This window comes from Gorilla gorilla, chromosome 16, assembly GCF_029281585.2.
Source record: "Gorilla gorilla gorilla isolate KB3781 chromosome 16, NHGRI_mGorGor1-v2.1_pri, whole genome shotgun sequence".
NCBI classification, from domain to species: Eukaryota; Metazoa; Chordata; class Mammalia; order Primates; family Hominidae; genus Gorilla; species Gorilla gorilla.
Window position 1 is genome coordinate 51,392,740 of NC_073240.2, and position 19,885 is coordinate 51,412,624.

The 19,885-nt window shown below is 37.1% G+C and overlaps 1 protein-coding gene across 8 annotated transcripts in view; it reads right to left on the minus strand.

Moving 5' to 3' along the window:
• TRPM7 (transient receptor potential cation channel subfamily M member 7) overlaps window positions 1-19,885 on the minus strand; it is a 121,135-nt gene that overhangs the window by 47,121 nt on the left and 54,129 nt on the right. For all 8 annotated transcript variants that reach the window (XM_031002335.3, XM_031002336.3, XM_063698545.1 and 5 more), the window contains exons 11-17: window positions 17,219-17,319; window positions 13,233-13,367; window positions 8,821-8,874; window positions 3,195-3,335; window positions 2,780-2,914; window positions 1,626-1,906; window positions 172-400 (exon numbers count right to left, since the gene is read on the minus strand). In XM_031002335.3, coding sequence (XP_030858195.1) covers window positions 172-400; window positions 1,626-1,906; window positions 2,780-2,914; window positions 3,195-3,335; window positions 8,821-8,874; window positions 13,233-13,367; window positions 17,219-17,319 — 1,076 coding nt within the window. The remainder of the gene's footprint in view (window positions 1-171; window positions 401-1,625; window positions 1,907-2,779; window positions 2,915-3,194; window positions 3,336-8,820; window positions 8,875-13,232; window positions 13,368-17,218; window positions 17,320-19,885) is intronic.

Below are 19,885 nucleotides of genomic sequence, written 5' to 3' on the forward strand. Positions count from 1 at the left end.
AAAGAAGCCCATTATACCACTTGGGATGAAATGCCAATCATCCATCTTGCTCCCTCTTTACCCCCCACCATTACACTCACACATTAAGGCATTTTACTACATATTTAGACTAATTCTTCTGTTCTTTTTATCTAATCACATGCTTTATATCAAATTATTTCTAAAGTATACCTTGTACCAGGAATTTTTCCTCATATTCAGCCTTCCCATCCACATATCAGATAACAACATTTGTGTACAGGTGTGAGCTACAAAAGGTCTAAGTCTTGAAGAAACTGCTAACTTAAGGCAGGTTGAATTACTCCAGTTCTTCAGTTCATAAGTAAGCAATTTCATAGCCATGGTTTCATCTTGTCTGAAGGACTGTTCTAATAATTCAACGGCCAACTGACCAAAATCACTATAAAAAGATAAAAGCCAAAATATACTCAGATTAACAAACTGCAATTTTAAACCACTATTCTTATATACATTAATACTTTCTACTTTTTAATATTCTCACACACACTTACAGAATTATGAGGCATTAAAACCATAACTCTGTTTTCAGACATCTACATCTATGTGGAAATCACAAAATATTAAAATATGTCGCATTATGTACAAGATTGAGAAGGTGAATCCAGAGCACTTTCTCCCGGTCCTAGAAATCAAACTATAATCTCAAAGGGAATCAAAACTCACAATGCTACAATGCTCTGTTCAAAAAAGTTTATGTAGTACTTCAAACACAGAAAACAGTTGGTACCTGGTAGAGAGGAAGAACAATGTGACTAGGGACTAACCTAATTATGAAAAACATCTGAATCTTGAAGTCCCACTAAGTAACCATAGGATCCCTGTTAAGAGTTATTTTCAGTAACAATTATCACTGCCCTCTAAATACCCCACTTGGGGAGCCGGAGGTCTTAGTATATATTAGAAAACTTCTACAAACTACTTTTCCAGTTTAATATTCCAACACTGCCCCTCTAAGTAAATTGTAAACTTTTATGAACTATGTCGTTACTCTATGTATGTAGTTCTAGCTTCTGAAGTGCCTTCCCAGTTGAATTCGGTCTATTTTCTTATAACACAGCTCCAACTTCACTTCCACCCTTTCCTTACCAATTCAAATGGAACTTTCTAATCCAATTGCTACTATTTGCAAAAATTAAAATGAATTCTGGCATTTCTTCTTTGTTTCGAGACAGGGTCTATTGCTGTCACCTAGGCTGGAGTGCAATGGCATGATCACAGCTCACTGCAGCCTCAACCTCCCAGGCTCAAGTGATCCTTCCACCTCAGCCTCCTGAATAGCTGGGACCACAGACAAGTGCCACCACACCCAGTTAATTTTAAATTTCATGTAGAGACGGGGTCTGCCTATGTTGCCCAGGCTGCATTTCTTCTTTCTTGCTGAGATACTTAATTCTTGAGTTGCAAATATAATAACCTCTTTTTCATAGAGGCAGAAAGTTTCTTTTAATTAAAAAAATATATACTTATATAATTTTCTGTCAATTGTACCAAGAAGAGTATACATATAAATACATCACCATTAAGTACGTGGCACTGTAACAGCCACTCAAACAACACCTACTTTGAATTTTTAAAATGTTTTCAAATGATAAAATACCACTTACTTGGAATACTGTTTTAGTTCTTCTGAAGTATCATCTACCAGGTCACTCTGCTTTGCTTCATATGCCATTGAACGATAGATCTTACAGGCAACTAATGCTTTAGCCATTGATTCTTCACCATGTTGCCATAAAAAACGGGCCATGACCTGCCTCTTCATAAGGCAAGCCCAAATTAAAAGTTCATTAAGTGGATAAGGAAAGCGCTTGGTTTCTGGATCATCAATGTCTACAATTTCATCTTTGGTTCTTTTCTTCTTTCCTTCTTCCACAACTGTATCAATCTTCCAGGGAAAATAAAGATATAAAGCTCATTATAATAAGGCCATATGAAATTTATGTCAGTGAAAATTTTAGTAAAATATCTTTACATTATTCAGCTCCATAATACTGTACAATAGCATAAATTTTATAAATTTGATGTTTATTATAGCTCATAATTCATTTTATGAAAATGCTGTTTCAACAAAAATGTCTTTGCAATAAACATTTTCCAAAATTTAAGGGCCTAAATATTTCAACTAATATTCTAATAGAACATAATTTTAATAAAGGGTTAGATAACATTTTTGTTATACATGTTCTTAATCAAGTAAAACTGGAATGAAAGGAGTCAGGTAAACATTTATTAAAACATTTTAATTTGGTTATTATCATACCTAAATACGAAAATGTACGCTGGGCGCGGTGGCCCACGCCTGTAATCCCAGCAGTTTGGGAGGCTGAGGAGGATGGATCACGAGGTCAAGTGATCGAGACCATACTGGCCAACATGGTGAAACCCCGTCTCTACTAAAAATACAAAAAATTAGCCAGTGTGGTGCTGGGTGCCTGTAGTCTCAGCTACTCGGGAGGCTGAGGCAGGAGAATCACTCGAACCTGGGAGGTGGAGGCTGCAGTGAGCCAAAATTGTGCCACTACACTCCAGCCTGGTGACAGAGCAAGACTCCTGTCTCAAAAAAAAAAAAAAAAAAAGTAACAGAATCATTAACTTATAATAAATATCTCTGTGTATGAGAAAATGACAATTCTAAGAGATATCCAAAAATGAAAGGTAATTCTTACTAAATCAATTAGTTTTTTTTGTTTAATAATACTAAGTAATTTAGAAAGAAGAAAATAAAAACCCAGAAAGAATAATATTTAAATAAATTTACCTTTGGTCGGTAGGGCTGTGCTGTCTTAATGAAATGGTTATGCCTCATTTTTTCCTTTTTATCTGCCCTATTGCCAAAAGATTCATGACTCTTTCGCAACTGAGGAGTGCTGCTGGAGGTATTTCGGCCAGACCTCTGAAAATGAGATCTTATTAGCTTTTATAGATTTAAACATGCTGACATGTTATAAAAATTCAAGAATCAATTTATATATGTGTGCAAATGTGTTTGTGTATACACACAAAATATGACTGATTTAGGATTTTGACGACATAATATTTCTAATTACTCTTAGTTGAAAATCTTCAACTTTATGACAGTGTTACTTTCTCCGTTCTAATGTTAATTCTTAACAATTAAAGTGCATGTGTTAATATTAAAGCATATATACAGATTTCCCCACAAATTTACATACCCGATTATTTCCACCAAGACTATTATATATTAATCGAAAACGTTTCCTAGTATAGGTGCATCTGTAGGTTCCTCCCATGAGATATTCAATAACAAGTCCTATATCAATCAGAGTGATCTTATATCCTGGAGGAAGATTTCCCTAGAAACAAAACATTTGTTTTAAATGGATCAGATAGCACTTCTCAACATTGCCATGCCCTGCCTAGGAACAGGCCTACTCTCCAAAATGACAAATGTTTACTTCTTATAAGAAGCAAGGGCCAGGTGCAGTGGCTCACGCCTGTAATCCCAACATTTTGGGAGGCCAAGGCGGGTGGATCACCTGAGGTCGAGTTTGAGATCAGCCTGACCAACATGACGAAACCCCTTCTCTACTAAAAATGCAAAAAAATTAGCCAGGCAAGCTAGTACATGCCTGTAGTCCCAGCTACTCAAGAGGCTGAGGCAGGAGAATCGCTTGAACTTGGGAGGCGGAAGTTGCAGTGAGCCAAGATCGTGCCACTGCACTCCAGCCTGGGAGACAGAGCAAGACTTGGTCTCAAAAAAAAAAAAAAAAAAAAAAAAAAAAAGCAGCAGCAAGGGTTGCCAGCAGCTAAGCTATCTTTACAGAAGGAAATGCTTGTTTCTCTATTTCCTCTGTAAAAATATGGGATTCTAAAGTTCTGAGGTCTCAAAGGTGTGCCCTGAGACAGGAGTATGACCTAAAGCAGGAAGATAACAATTTCGTCTCTTCATTGCCCCAATACTTCACACATGAGACAAAGCAGGCTGGGCGCTGTGGCTCAGGCCTGTAATCCCAGCACTTTGGGAAGCCGAGGCAGGCAGATCACCTGAGGTCGGGAGTTCGAGACCAGCCTGGCCAACATGGAGAAACCCCGTCTCTACTAAAAAAATACAAAATTAGACGGGCATGGTGGCAGGCACCTGTAATCCCAGCTACTTGGGAGGCTGAGGTAGGAAAATGGCAGGAGGCAGAGGTTGCAGTGAGCCGAGATAGTGCCACCGCATTCCAGCCTGAGCGACAAGAGCGAGACTTTGCCTCAAAAAAAAAAAAAAAAAAAAAAAAAAAGAGACAATGGAAATGGCTAATCAGCCAAATATTCCATTTTCATTGTGATACATACAAAAAGTTGCATTTTTCTGGAAAAATAATGCTGTATTATGTTTCCAGACTGGCCCAGAAATACATGTTAAGTATTTTTTTAACCAAAATTATACTGGTGATATTATAGGTTTTTATAGTGTTGTCCAGGAATTAACTACCGTTTGCAACACTGTTTAAAGATAAGACTTCATTTTCCCATGGCAATTTACAAATGCACTTTTGGAACATACACCATCTGTGAGTTTGGAAAGATCGCCTGTTTTAAAATTTAAAAACTGGTTAATTTTATTAAATAATCTTAAAGGGATTTAATCATCAGGTAATTTGTATTTTTTAACTAATTCTGCCCTCCTACCATCACCATTTTTTTATTTCCCTGATTATGTCATGAACTTTTTTTTTTTTTTTTTTTAATGTCTGTATTTTTACTATCTTGGTTTCACTGGGCACGGTGGCTCACTTGAGGTCAGGAGTTTGAGACTATCCTAGCCAACATGGTGAATCCCCATCTCTACTAAAAATACAAAAATTAGCTGGGTGTGGTGGAGGGCACCTGTAATCCCAGCTACTCAGAAGGCTGAGGCAGAAGAATCGCTTGAACCCAGGATGCGGAAGTTGCAGTGAGCCAAGTTCACACCATTGCACTCTAGCATGGGCAACAAAGGCGAAACTCCGTCTCAAAAAAAAATATATATATATATTGGTTTCATCTGTGAAATTTCTAATTTCTAGATAACTATATCCTTTAAATCTCTAATTTGAAAATAAATCAAAATACCTATTTCCATCTTGAATACAAGATTTTTGGTTTTAACTCAAGCAATCTCAAAATATGCAGAATGATTGAGAATGTCACCTATGATATTCTTCAATATTATTTATTAAAAACCACAAATGCCATTATATGAACCCACTTGAAGAAGAAATATTTAAATTAGGTAAAATAATGTGAATTATCTAACAAATGTCATGACGATCAAGTTCTCAAACTATACTAAGTCATAAAACTCAAGTTACCAATTTGAATAAAAATATTCAATTACTGCCTTTATTTCAAGATTTATCACTTATAGAAATAAAAAAATAGGGCTTATTATTATAGCCACCGATGTAACAACAATGTATACAAATTCTCACATTTGCTTCCAAAATTTTAACTACCATAATTCTTTCTTAGAAACATGGTCTTAAGGTCTCCCCCATTACTTAAGATTTCTAGGGGAAGGAGGGGGAATTTTAATTATTTAAAAAGACCAAATCAAATTGATGTGAAATGACCAGAATAGGCAAATCATTAGATTAATGGTTACCATAGGTCGGGGACAGAAGTGGGGAGTACAGAAGGAGAAGAAATGAGAAGTGACTGCTAAAGGGTACAGGGTAACTTTTCGAAGTATTGTAAATGCTCTAAAGTTAGACTGTGGCAATGGTTGCACAACTCTGTGAATATAGTAAAGTCAAAAAATGTATGCTTTTTTTTTTTTTAGACAAAGGGTCTTGCTCTGTTGTCCAGGCTGGAGTGCAATGGCACAATCTCAGCTTGCTGCAACCTCCGCTTCCCAGGTCCAAGCAATTCTTCTGCCTCAGCCTCCTAAGTAGCTGGGACTACAGGCACATGCCACCACACCTAACAAATTTTTGTATTTTTAGTAGAGACAGGGTTTCACTATTTTGGCTAGGCTGTTCTTGAACTATTGACCTCAAGCTACTGGGTCTGGCCAATATACACTTTAAATGAATGAATTTTGTAATTTGTGAAATGTATTTCAATAAAGCTATAAAGAAAAGCACATGCAGGCTGGGCGTAATGGCTCATGCCTGTAATCCCAGCAATTTGGGAGGCGAGGTGGGTGGATCACCTGAGGTCAGGGGTTTGAGGCCAGCCTGGCCAACATGATGAAACCCCATCTCTACCAAAAAAAAAATAAATAAAATAAATAAATAAATAAATAAATAAATAAATAAATAAATAAAATAAATTAGCCAGGCATGGCGGTGTGCGCCTGTAGTCCCAGCTACTCGGGAGGCTGATAGGAGAACTGCTTGAACCTGAGAGGCAGTGGGTGCAGTTAGCCAAAATCGCGCCAACTGCACTACAACCTGGGCAACAGACCAAGACTCCATCTCAAAAAAAAAAAAACAAATCAGTCAGGCGTGGTGGCAGGCACCTGCAATCCCAGCTACTCGGGAGGCTGAGGCAGGAGAATCACTTCAACCCGGGAGGCAGAGGTTGCAGTGAGCCGAGATCGTGCCATCACACTCCAGCCTGGGCAAGAAAGGGCAAAACTTCAATTCAAAAAAAAAAATTTTAAGTATAAAATGTCTCAGTTCTTCCTATGGGATAGTAGTTTAGTATTAAATCAGTTACAAAATAAAATGAAAACAGAAAATGACATTTTTAAAAAACATCCTCAAGGCTGTTAAAATGACATTTCTAACGTCATTCTTTTTTCTTAAGAAGGGTCTTGATGTGTACCCAGACTGGAGTACAGTGGCTCGATGACAGCTCACTGCAGCCTCAACTCCTGGGCTCAAGTGATCCTCCCTCAGTGCCCCCTACACCCCCACCAATCATTTGGACTACAGGCACGTGACAACATGCCGGGCTAATTTTTAAATTTTTTTGTAGAGAAAAGGTCTCGCTTTGTTTGCCCAGGCTGGTCTCAAACCCCTTCTCTCTGGCGATCCACTCACCTCAGACTACCAAAGTGCTGGTATTACGGGTATGAGCCACCAGCCCTGGCCTTCTATGTTTTTAATAATGCACTCATACTTAGTAGCAAGTAAAAGCTGAAATAAATAAAGAATTCTAAACAAAATTCAAGTTTAGAAACTTAGAAGATATTTTAACCAAATAAATATAAATACTATTTTATCAAGGAAAACAAAACTATATTGAATACCAATAATATAAATGGCTATAAAAGTGGTGATAAACATTTAAAACTTTTAGTTCACAAACAATCCTGATAGAAGAGGAATAACAGTAGATCAATTTAGTGGCCACAGAATAGCCTGAGATCATGACAGTGTTATGCGTTCATCACTACCAATACTAGATGTTTTTTACTTTTAAAAAAGTTAAAAACGCTCACGCCTGTAATCCCAGCACTTTGGGAGGCCAAGGAGGGCAGATCACGAGGTCAGGAGATCGAGACCATCCTGGCTAACATGGTGAAACCCCGTCTCTACTAAAAATACAAAAAATTAGCCAGGCGTGGTGGTGGGTGCCTGTAATCCCAGCTACTTGGGAGGCTGACGCAAGAGAATGGTGTGAACCTGGGAGGTGGAGCTTGCAGTGAGCCGAGATCACGCCACTGCACTCCAGCCTGGGCGACAGAGCAAGATTCCGTCTCAATAAATAAATAAATAAATAAATAAATAAATAAATAAATAAATAAATGTTAAAATGATTTTTATGTATTTAGGGGGTACAAGTATAGATTTCTTACATGCATATGTTATGTAGCAGTGAAGACTAGGCTTTTAGTGTACCTATTATCTGAACAGTGAATAGTGTACCCACAGGTAGTTGTTCAACCCTCACCACCCCCACCCAACCTCCCACCTTTTGTAAAGTCTCCAATGTCTATCATTCCACTCTATGTCCATAGGTACCCATTGTCTAGCTCCAACTTGTAAGTGAAAACCTGGTATTTGACTAAGTTATTTCACTTAGGATAATCAACCTCCAGTTCCATTCACACTGCTGCAAAGGACATGATTTCATTCTTTTGTATGGCTAAGTAGAAATACTAGATTTTTTTTTAAAGGGGACAGAGTTTTCAGCATTTTTACTGGCAAAGTCTGCCGTTAAGATCATGACCCAGTCCTCAATTTCCTTATTCAACATCCTTTACATTGGGACAACTTTCTGAGGAATAAATTTCTGCTGAAGATAGAGGAAAAAAGATACATTCTATCAACAGTCTTTCTTTTATGAACCAATGAGCTTTATACATCATATTCTATCTTGGATGACCAGAAGCTCAATAGCTTTTTTTTCTTTTTTTTGAGACAGAGTCTCACTCTGTCACCCAGGCTGGAATGCAGTGGCAAGATCATGGCTCATGGCAGCCTCTACCTCCTGGCCTCAAGTGATCCTCCCACCTCAGCCTCCCGAGTAGCTGGTACTACAGGTGTGCAACACCATGCCCAGGTAATTTTTTTAACTTTTCGTAGCGATGGGATTTCAGCATGCTGCCCAGGCTGGTCTTGAACTCCTGGGCTCAAGCAATCTGCCAGCCTCAACCTGCCGAAATGCTGGGATTACAGGTTTGAACCACCCATGCCCAGCCTTGGTCTTAATTCCATAAACTCTCTTTTTTTCTTGTTTTCTGATACATTATGCTCTTTACTCCTCTCTTACCACAAATTCAGCCCATATTTTATCTTGTTCTGTAAACTGTAATTTTATTGGTATTTCTAAAATGTATTTAAATGATTTTTTTTAAAAAAACATGAAATATAAATGATTTTTTAAAATAACATTTTTCAAAAGCAAAAAATAATCTCTTACCTGTTTGACGTCTCGAACAAGATGAAACAGCATTGGATTAGTTGGACCTTGTTTCTTTAGGGAGAAAAGGTTACAGCAAACTATTATTTTTCTTCTAAAATAATTTAAACCTTACAGGATTTTTATGAACCTTCTTACACAAATTACATTGTTTTGGAGTTATTTCCTTAAGTTCTATTCATAAAGTAGAACAACAAAGAATTTTCACATTTACTGCCAAAAAACAAATAATCTTAGAGTATCACTAAAATGATACATAAGTTTTTGTTTCACAAAAGTCATCACTGCAACTTTACAATTGTATCTTAAATTTAAATTTACATTTCTTTCATTGATAATGGCGCTGTACAATACCTTTCTTCTTGTTAAAATGTCTGTTCCTCTGTTTCTGTCACTAATAAAGTCATATTGAGACTTTAAATATTTTGGGTAACAAGACTTTAACACAAGCTTGTTCAACCTGTAGCCCACGGGCTGCATGCAGCCCAAGATGGCTTTGAATATGGCCCAACACAAATTTGTAAACTTTCTTAAAACACAGTTTTTTTTCAATTTTTTTCAATTTTTTTTTTTTAAGCTCATCAGCTATCGTTAGTTGTTAGTGTATTTTATGTGTGGCCCAAGACAATTTTTCTTCCAATGTGGCCCAGGAAAGCCAAAAGATTGGACATCCCTGATTTAACATTTATATATGCCATAATTTTGCCATTATCTTACTTCTCTTTATATATACTGTTACAGTGGGCCACCTACCATTATTTCTTTGGAGAAAAAGTTATTTTCTTTGATATTCTTGACTTTCAAATTCTATATAATATTTAAGATGACTACAACTGATATTGCATATGAATCATATTTTACTTTACTTTGCTCTGCCTTCTTTTTACAATATTTATTTAGGGCTGGGCATGGTGGCTCAAGCCTATAATCCCCAGCACTTTGGGAGGCAGAGGCGGGTGGATCACCTGAGGTCAGGAGTTCGACACCAGCCTGACCGACACGCAGAAACCCCGTCTCTACTAAAAAAAACACAAAATTAGCCGGGTGTGGTGGCACATGTCTTTAATTCCAGGTACTCGGGAGGCTGAGGTAGAAGAATTGCTTGAACCCGGGAGGTGGAGGTTGCGGTGAGCCGAGATCGCGTCATTGCACTCCAGTCTCAGCAACAAGAGTGAAACTCCATCCCCCAAAAAATAAAAAATTTAAAAAATTCCATCCTGGCTAACACGGTGAAACCCCGTCTCTACTAAAAATACAAAAAATTAGCCGGGCATGGTGGCGGGCGCCTGTAGTCCCAGCTATTCGGGAGGCTGAGGCAGGAGAATGGCGTGAACCCCTGGGGGCAGAGCCTGCAGTGAGCCAAGATCGCGCCACTGCACTCCAGCCTGGGCAACAGCGAGACTCCGTCTCAAAAAAAAAAAAAAAAAAAAAAAAAAAAAAAGAAACTATTTAGTCGATCCACTCAGGGGCTAAGTTCTCTGCCAACTCTCCCCCACAGGTGAACTTTTTAAAATAAAAGTTTCTTCTAAGTTAATAAGAAGTATCTCATATTTTGGGGGTATTGGGGAATTTCATTGCATTTTTCTCTAACGGTATATAATCACATGGAAAGCCACTTAAAATTTCTTAAATTCTATTTTATCCTACTCTATTAAATGTTTATCCACTAAAAATAAATTGTTAATAAATAATAAATGTACTTTAACATAGTAATTCTCGAAGTGTGACCTGGGGACACCTGAGGCCCCCATGATTCCTTCAGGAGTTCCACAAGATCAAGACTTTTTTCCTAATCATATTGAAATTGTATTATTTCATTCTTATTCTCTCAGTGTTTGGTGGAGTTTTCCAGAGGCTTTTTGATGTGTGATATTGTGAGATTAAATTCAGAAGCAAATACGAGAATCCAGCTGCTTTTATAAGGCTAGACTTTAAAGACATTTGCAAACGTGTTTTCCTCTTCTCACCAATTTTTTTTGTTTTCTTTAAAAATAAAAACATAGCAGGCTGGGTGCAGTGGCTCATGCTTGTAATCCCACCACTTTGGGAGGTCGAGGCGGTGGATCACCTTAGGTCAGGAGTTCAAGACCAACCTGGCCAACATGGTGAAACCTCATCACTACTAAAAATACAGAAATTAGCTGGGCGTGGTGGTGGGCATCTATAATCCCAGCAACTCGGGAGGCTGAGGCAGGAGAATCGCTTGAACCTGGGACGTGGAGGTTGCATTGAGCCAAGATTGTGCCACTGCTCTCCAGCCTGGATGACAAGAGCAAAACTCCATCTCAAAAAAAAAAAAAAAAAAAAAAAAAGTATCAGGCAGAAGGGTGCTAATTTAAGAAAAAATAAATAAGAACAAATATTTATGTTAATATGGGATAAGTTTAGAAATTTTAAGTAAATATAATTGCTACTTTAATAAAAAAATATTTTTTAAAACTCTCATTTTTACATTCTAAAATACCAACACACACAAAGAAAACCTCTTTAGAAAAGCTCTTTGAAGTTCTCAATAATTTTAATGTAAAGGAACCCTGAAATCAAAAAGTTTGAGAACCACTGCTTTATCATGTTGCAAGCCCTTAAATGTTTTAAAACTTCATCAATAATTGATGCTGAAAGTAACTACAGTATTATCTTAACACCTTTGAGTTACACAATTTAAAAAATTACTTGTCTTGCTAATGGGATCAATTTTTATTTTTATTATTTTACATTGCTTTATAGTTCAGGTATAAACCTTACTACAGCACAATGAATAATCCTTTTAATTTTTACATCTGTCCACTAGGGACAGTAAAATGCCAACAAAGTTCAACACAAATGTGCTACGCACTACTAAAAGAAAATAATGGAAGCTGGGCCCAGTGGCTCACGCCTGTAATCCCAGAACTTTGGGAGGCTGAGGCAGGCAGATCATCTGAAGTCGGGAGTTCAAGACCAGCCTGGCCAACATCGCGAAACCCCACCTCCACTAAAAATACAAAAATTAGCTGGGCATGGTGGCATGCACCTGTAATCCCAGCTACTCAGGAGGCTGAGGCAGGAAAATTGCTTGAACCCGGAAGGCAGAGGTTGCAGTGAGCCCAGATCGTGCCACTGCGCTCCAGCTTGGGCAACAGAGTGAGATTCTGTCTCAAAAAAAGAAAAAAAAGGTAGAAAATGAGATATAATACCTACTTTAAAGAAATTTACAATCCAAAGGGAAAGACATAATAATCGTACTTAACTATGCCACCCAAGCTTCATGGAACCAGTGGCATGGCATTTAAGCTAAGTCCTAAGCAATTAATAAAATTTCAATAAATGGGTTATTAGTTGGAAGCAAAACAGACCAGCACTGTGAAAATAGCAAATGCTTTTTTAAAAAAAAGTTTGCATTTTTGGCCAGGTGCAGTGGCTCACGCCTGTAATCCCAGTGCTTTGGGAGGCTGAGGCGGGCAGATCACGAGGTCAAGAGATCAAGACCATCCCGGCCAACATGGTGAAACCCCGACTCTACTAAAAACACAAAAATTAGCTGGGTGCGGTGGCACACGCCTGTAGTCCCAGCTACCTGGGAGGCTGAGGCAGGAGAATCACTTGAACCAGGGAGGCGGAGGCTGCAGTGAGCAAAGATGGTACCACTGCACTCTAGCCTGGCGACAGAGCGAGATTCCGTCAAAAAAAAAAAAAAAAGAAAAAAGTTTGTATTTTTAGTAAATAGTAGGTAGACATTTACCATCTTATTGCTGCCCCGCCCCTCCCCCCCCCCGCCCTGGATTTGGGGGGCAATAAAAAGGCCAAGTGAGAAAAGTAGATGGGGCAATACATGAAGATCTTTGAAAATCAAGTTAAGGATTTAGGTAGTAAACTCATATTCATAACACAGAAAACCACTAAGAAGGGTAGTATATCTTCAATGCTAATACAATAAAAATTTGGAATAAAATGTGAAAGTCTTTGTGATGAGAATAGTAAGTTTTCAGGAGTCCTTTACAAAAAAAATGAAAACAGTATGTAAGCTAAAAGGGCTATACCATGAGGTCAATGAATGTAAAAAAAGAAAAAAAAAAGAGAAAAAAGCAATGCATAATTCCTCCATTAGACAACGGAGTCAAAAGAAACATAATCACCCTATAATTAAGAAGTTGATCCTCTAGTTTTTGTAAGGGGAGGGAAAGGGAAATACACAGGAAAGAGAGGTAGGCTTAATAGCCCTACGTGGTTATGGTGACAGGGAATGGGTTCTAAAAACAAGGAAAGGGTTTCAGACTGTAATACAACCAATCCATACTAAGACTGGCTATAATTTTTTCATATAACTAAGGAAGACATTAAGGGTTTTATCAATAGGAATGGCTATACTCAGGTAAAGTAACATTTCCCAAAAGATAAAATGTAGTCAATAAAGAATTTTAATGTAGACTTACAGTGTTGTAAAGTTCTTCCAGTCTCGGAATGGTAAGGAATTTATGCATGCTTACTCCATTTTCAATAAGAAGTTTTACAAATGCAACTCTATCCATTACAAGAGCATCAAGCATAGCTTGTTCCAAGGATCCAACCTAGGAGTATCAAATTTAATAAATACATATTTCACATATTCTAATTATACAAACACTTTTAAATGTTAAGTCCTTAGGATTTACATTTAATTTGTTCCCAACAGTTTTAGAACAAAATTAGAAAGATGCAACACAGTAAAAAGCTAATAAGACTTTAGGTGTTTAGGGAATAGATTAAAAGACCTCTCTAGAACAACATTTCTTAAAGAATATTCCACAAACACTACTTCTGTAGGAGAATAAGTGTTACATGGGGGAAAAAACAGAATACATCATCAATTAAATCTTGGGAAAGAATACCTTAAAGCAATGCTCTCAGTGTTTAGGGAAGGTTTTGTGGGAAGGATTATTTCAATAATTGAGTGCTGTTACTAACATTTAATGGGTAGGGTCACGGGACATCAGAAATCATGCAATATACTGGAGAATTCTACTCAGAAAGAAACTATCCCGCATCCCACACAACTTTTTATTATCCTGTTAGATGTTTATGAGTGAAAAACCAGTAATTCTGCCTTACAAATGAACACAAAGTATTTCATCATAGTTTTTGTTCTACAGTGAATTTTCCAAAAATACAACCATCAGATAAGTCAGGCAAGATTGTACTTAGTTTTCTTCAGAACTTTAAAAGAAATCATACATCATTATGGAAAAGAAATCACTTGACAGCAATACAACTTATGTCCTTTGTGCTTAATATAACACATCTGTATCATTCAGCATTTGTAGCTGTCCTTTATATATTAAAGCCTATTTTATAAACTTCGACAGACTTGAAATCAAATATTGGTAAATTAGTAGGGACATGAAATATAGGTATTTCACTGAGTTTTATTAATAAAGGTTTTAATATTGTCTGTATATTTTTTAATGTTTTGTATATTTCTGTGTATTTTAAATATTTTAGTACCACATTATTAAAAACATCTTTGTGGCAAAAATCAATACAAAACCACTGGCTTTTTTACCCATTATTTTTCAATCTTATTCTATCTTCAGAGGTTTAACACACAACTACACAACTTCTCTAGAGCAACTTGTATTACCATTTCTTTCTCCAATCTATCTTCGATTTACATCACCTAGCAAGGATATAGTCTTCATGATATTTTAAGTATATACTTTCTGTTTTTTGAGATGGGGTCTCATTCTGTCACCCAGTGGCACAATCATAGCTCACTGCAGCCTCAAACTCAGGGGTTCAAGGGATGTTCCCACCTCAGCCTCCCATGTAGCTAAGAACTACAGGTGTGTACCCCTGACCCCTGTACCTGCCTTTTTTCTTTTTCTTCATTTTTAAAATAGGGACAGGTCTCAAACTCCTGGCCTCAAGTGATCTTCCTAACTCAGCCTCCCACAGTACTGGAATTAGAGGCATGAGCCACCACACCCAGGCCTATTTTAAGTATATACTGATGAAATGTATGCCTTTTACATGATGGAATTTAAAGATGAAAGGTATGTTTTCTGTGACATTTTTCAATACTCAGTTCTGTCACAACAAGGAAAATATTTTCACTTGCTTAAAAATAAGGCCTGATTTCCAAGAAAATAATACTAATTAGTTTTCTCTACATTATTAGGCTGTAGTTTATCATGGCATCTTACTATTTTACTTAAGATTATTTCCTTCTTTCTCTTATCACATACAAATAATCCTAATGTTATTACTTACTCTAAAAGTAATATTCTAACATTATTCTAGTGCCCACTTGGTCTTTCTTTGTCCTACACTTGCAAAGGGTGTTTATCTGTTCCCCAGGATATTTAAGTTACCAACAACATACTTGTATTAGTATGTATAACTGCAGCATTTACACTGATTCTTATTGTAACTGCAGGCATCTGACTTATTATGTGTTTTATATTGCCACTCTTGAACATTTATATACTGAAATATTTGTTTTTTATTATAAATAATTTTTTCTGTCTTATTACAATTAGGGCATTATACATATATTCTTAATTTATGTAATTACTTATGAAATTTCACTTTAGTAGAATAAAAGGGGATATAACAAAATATTGTTTTTAAAACAAGAACATTCTGTGTTTATAACCACTGCCCTAGAACAAAAACTTAATTTTCATATCTGAGGGGAAAAAAGGGACCATTTTAAAAAAAAAAGTGTCTGCTTTGTAAGGAGCATTTCCTCACACTCAATGCATACTGAACTCCTGGCAAGCAAGAAGAAAGAAGAAAAACAACTGTCCTGCAAATTCTAAGTTTAGCAAGAAGCGCAAAATCAAATAGGTAACATTATGCAGAAGAAATTCATCAGACAAACCACATATACACAGAAGATAAATGCTTCATCCAAGCCTTTACATCTGAGGAGAACAAAATCCAGTTAAATTATTCAAGGGAAAAATAAGGTTGGTTATAGTCATCACCACAGATGATTAACATTAATTTTTTTCCTCTGTAGTCCTGCAAGAGGAGAAGTGACTAAATAAACTCTTTTTTATTGCTATATAGGAAATACATTCCCATGGTTAAAAAAAAAAAAATCAAACACTACAAAATGGTATAAAATAAAACTTTCCTTCAGCCCCCATCTCTCCAAGATGAATCCCATGTTAACAGTTTTAGAAAGGTACTATTAACTACACAGTACATGTAGATATGCATGAATGTTTGTACATTCATAAGGAGAATTTGCCACAATTAAGATCATACTGTGCATACTTTTCTGCAATTTGCTGTTTATATTTACTATGTGGACAAAAAGGATCTAGTTCGTCCTCCGTAAAGGCTGGTAATACTTCAAGGTACAGATGAACAGTTAATCTGCCCAGCCTCCTATTAATTCAGACATGTAACAAAACCTAAAGTCATTACTACCTACCAAGCTGTCAATACAGTAGTAAACAAAACTGAAAAATATTCTTGCCCTCAGAAAGTTTACTTTCTAGGAGAAAGACAAACAATAAATAATAGCTACATTATATGGTTTGTCAGATGGTGACAAAAGTTAGAAAAAAATAACAGGGAAGAATGCTGGTTTAGGGGGATGCTATTAAAATAGGGTAGACAGAGGAAGTCCAAAGAGGAGACATTTGGTTAGAGGCCAGAAAGATAGGAGGAATTAAGCCCACGTGGGTATGTAGGGAAGAATGTTAAGATAGAGAGACAGGCAAGTACAAAGCCTAGAGATAGGAGCATGCTTGATATGTTCAAAGAAGAGCAAGAACGCCAACAAGGTTAGATAAAAAAGAGCAAAGAGGATAGTAGTAGCATGTAAGGCTCTGGATTATGCTCTGAATAAATGAAATGTGATTCATCTCCTGTCCATAAAAGGAGAGCAAGTATGAGAGTAGTGAAACCAAAAAGTATGCTACCGAAATAACACAAAAGAAGGATGACAGACTAGACCAGGATGATAAAATTAGGTATTTTGAAACTAGATCTGACAAGATTTACAGATGGAATTGGATTGGAATACATGAGAAAGAGAAAAGTAAAGGATAACACTAAAGAGTCTCATCTTAGAAACTAGGAAGAAGTTGTTCCCATTTAGTAGGATGAGGAAGACTAAAAAAGGAATAGGTCTAAACATCAGGGGGAATGCTAGAATGGACTCTCTGGTATACAGAGCATGAGTTTTAAAGCTTCTTTCAGTTCTAAGATTCTTAGAGATCTATATACTCTACAAAAAAATAAGGTTTTATCTAGAGGCATATATTAAATCCTAAACTGGATCGGAATGGTGTAGAAATACTTAGCTAAACTATTTTTGAACTATTGGCAGAAAGGTAAAATGTCAAGTCAGGTCACAGTTCCCGCAAATACTTTTTTATTACTTAGTGTAATTTAATTGTATTGTGTATGTAGATTATTTACATACCAGCCACTGCTGTCCATAAACAAATACATGATTTTTGGCAATGTCAACTCTATCCCATGCCAATGTAAGGATAAGCTGGTCAAATGCAGATGCATTAGTACCTAATCGAATAAAGAAAATAGTTGACAGGTTCAATTAATTTATCTCCATTAAAAGGTGAACACTTTTTTTTTTTTTTTTAAGAGATGGGGTCTTGGTCTGTTGCTCAGGCTAAAGTGCAAAGGTGATCATGGCTCACTGCAGCCTTGAATTCCTGGATTCAAGTGTACCTCCCGCCTTAGCCTCCAAGTAGCCGAGACTACAGATGAGCACCACCACACCCAGCTAATTTTTTAACTTTTTTGTAGAGACAGAGTCTCTCACTCTGTTGACCAGGCTGGTCTCAAACTCCCGGCCTCAAGTGATCCTGCCACTTCGGCCTCCCAGTGTGCTAGGATTACAAGTGTGAGCCACAGTGCCCAGCACGAACACTTATGACATCTCCCCACCATTCTTTAGTTAACTTACACAGCTGGTGTCAGCCACCATTCAGAAGTAGCCTGCCTCAGAGAGATAAGATTAGCCCCAGGGTTAAGAACTTTACCTTTCCAACTATAAACGACATATTCCCATTCATTGCAAACATTTAGAAATGCAGAAAAATGAGAAGAAAACAAAGATGAACTGTTTCTATCACAGAGATAGCACTATTAGGATTCTGAAAATAGCCTGCCAGGTACTTTTCTGTGCACATACAAGCTCATGCATATAGTTTCCATTTTTTATTCAAAAATGGGTTCATACTACAAAAGTGTTCAGTAGCTTGCTTTGTGTACCTTGATATCGTACCTTGGTTCTTCTTAAAATTATACATAAATCTCCCTTATATATACTTAGGTAAACCACAATTTATTTAACAAATACTTCAAATGGTAGATATTCAGGTTATTTTGAATTTTTTGCTGAGTATGTTTTCATGCACATGCTTGATTATTCAAATAGGATGATATTCTAGAAGTCAAATTGCTAGGTACAAGGATATATACTTTAAGGTTTTTGATATACTCCAAAATACTTCACATTGCTTCTACCATCCACCACGGGAGGGGTATAACCATAACCATTTCTCCATGTGCCATGGAGAGGGGAGTTTCCTTCTTCTTCTCTTTTCTGAGACCGAGTCTCTCCCTGTTGTCCAGGCTGGAGTGCAGTGGCGTGGTCTTGGTTCACTGCAACCTCTGCCTCCTGGGCTCAACTGATCCTCCCACCTCAGCCTCTCAAGTAGCTGGGACCACTGGTGTATGGCACCACACCAGGCTAAGTTTTGTATTTTTTGTAGAGATAGGGTTTTGCCAAATTGCCCAGACTGATCTCAAACTCCTGGGCTCAAGCAATCTGCTTGCCTCAGCCTCCCAAAATTTATTACTGTAACATTGGCCATCCTTCCATATTTTCTCTAAGCATTTGGATTCCTCTACTAATTATCTATTACATAAGTTCTGACCCATTTTTCTAAGAGGTACTCATCTTTTTCTTATTAATTTTTAACAGCTCTTTTTGATCCCTCCACTTTAACATTTCTATTCCTTAGTTTCCTCATCTATAAAATGAGTAAAACCATAGGAAATCTGACTCGTAGGAATAAAATGAGATAAATAATGTAAACCACTTAAACACAGTGGTTAATACACAGAAAAGTACATGGTAAATAATTCATGAATATGGTACTTTCTTTTTAACCTTTTTTTTTTTTTTTGGAGACAGTTTCACTCTGTCACCCAGGCTGTAGTGCAGTGGTGTGATCCTGGCTCACTGCAACCTCTGCCTTCCGGGTTCAAGCAATTCTTGTGCCTCAGCCTCCAGAGTAGCCGGGACTACAGGCATCCACCACCACCCCCAGCTAATTTTTGTATTGTTAGTAGAGACGAGGTTTCGCCATGTTGGCCAGGCTGATCTTGAACTCCTGACCTCAAGTGATCCGCCCGCCTTAGCCTCCCAAATTGCTGGGATTACAGGTGTGAGCCAGCGCACGCAGCCTTACTTTTTATTTTTATGCAATCCCATTTATTAATTTTTTTTCCTTTTTGGTTTCTAGGTTTCCTATCACTTGTGATCTCTTGATACCATGATTCCAGATGATATAAATATATTTTATCACAGTATTTTAAAAATGCTTGATGTATTGGCAATTTATTATGGTCTAATATGCAAGAAAATTCTTGTAAATAAAAGGACAGTATCCTCTTAATGTGCTGGGCTCCTGGCACATCACTCTACACTAACTTTCAGGTAGACAGATGGGATACTGTCACAGTTTCTAATTTCTGAGAAGATTTTTCGCTATAATGTTGTTATATCTGTTGGATGTCTTTGGGGAGACAATGAGAGGATCAGTGTGTGTGTGCTTCAATCCCTTAGTCCTAAAAGATACCACTAGTTTTCAAATTTTCCCTTCATAATGAAGATGACATGTTTTAAAATCCTATCTTTAAATTCTATCAACTAATGCCTTATAACCTTTAAACACTTATTTTTCAGCTGATTAAGAAAGTGACACATTTTTATTTAGAGACAGGGTCTTGCTGTCACCCAGGCTGGAGTGTAGCAGTGTGATAATGGCTCACTGTAACCTCAAACCCTGGGCTCAAGCAATCCTCCCGCCTCAGCCTCCTGAACAGCTGGGACTAC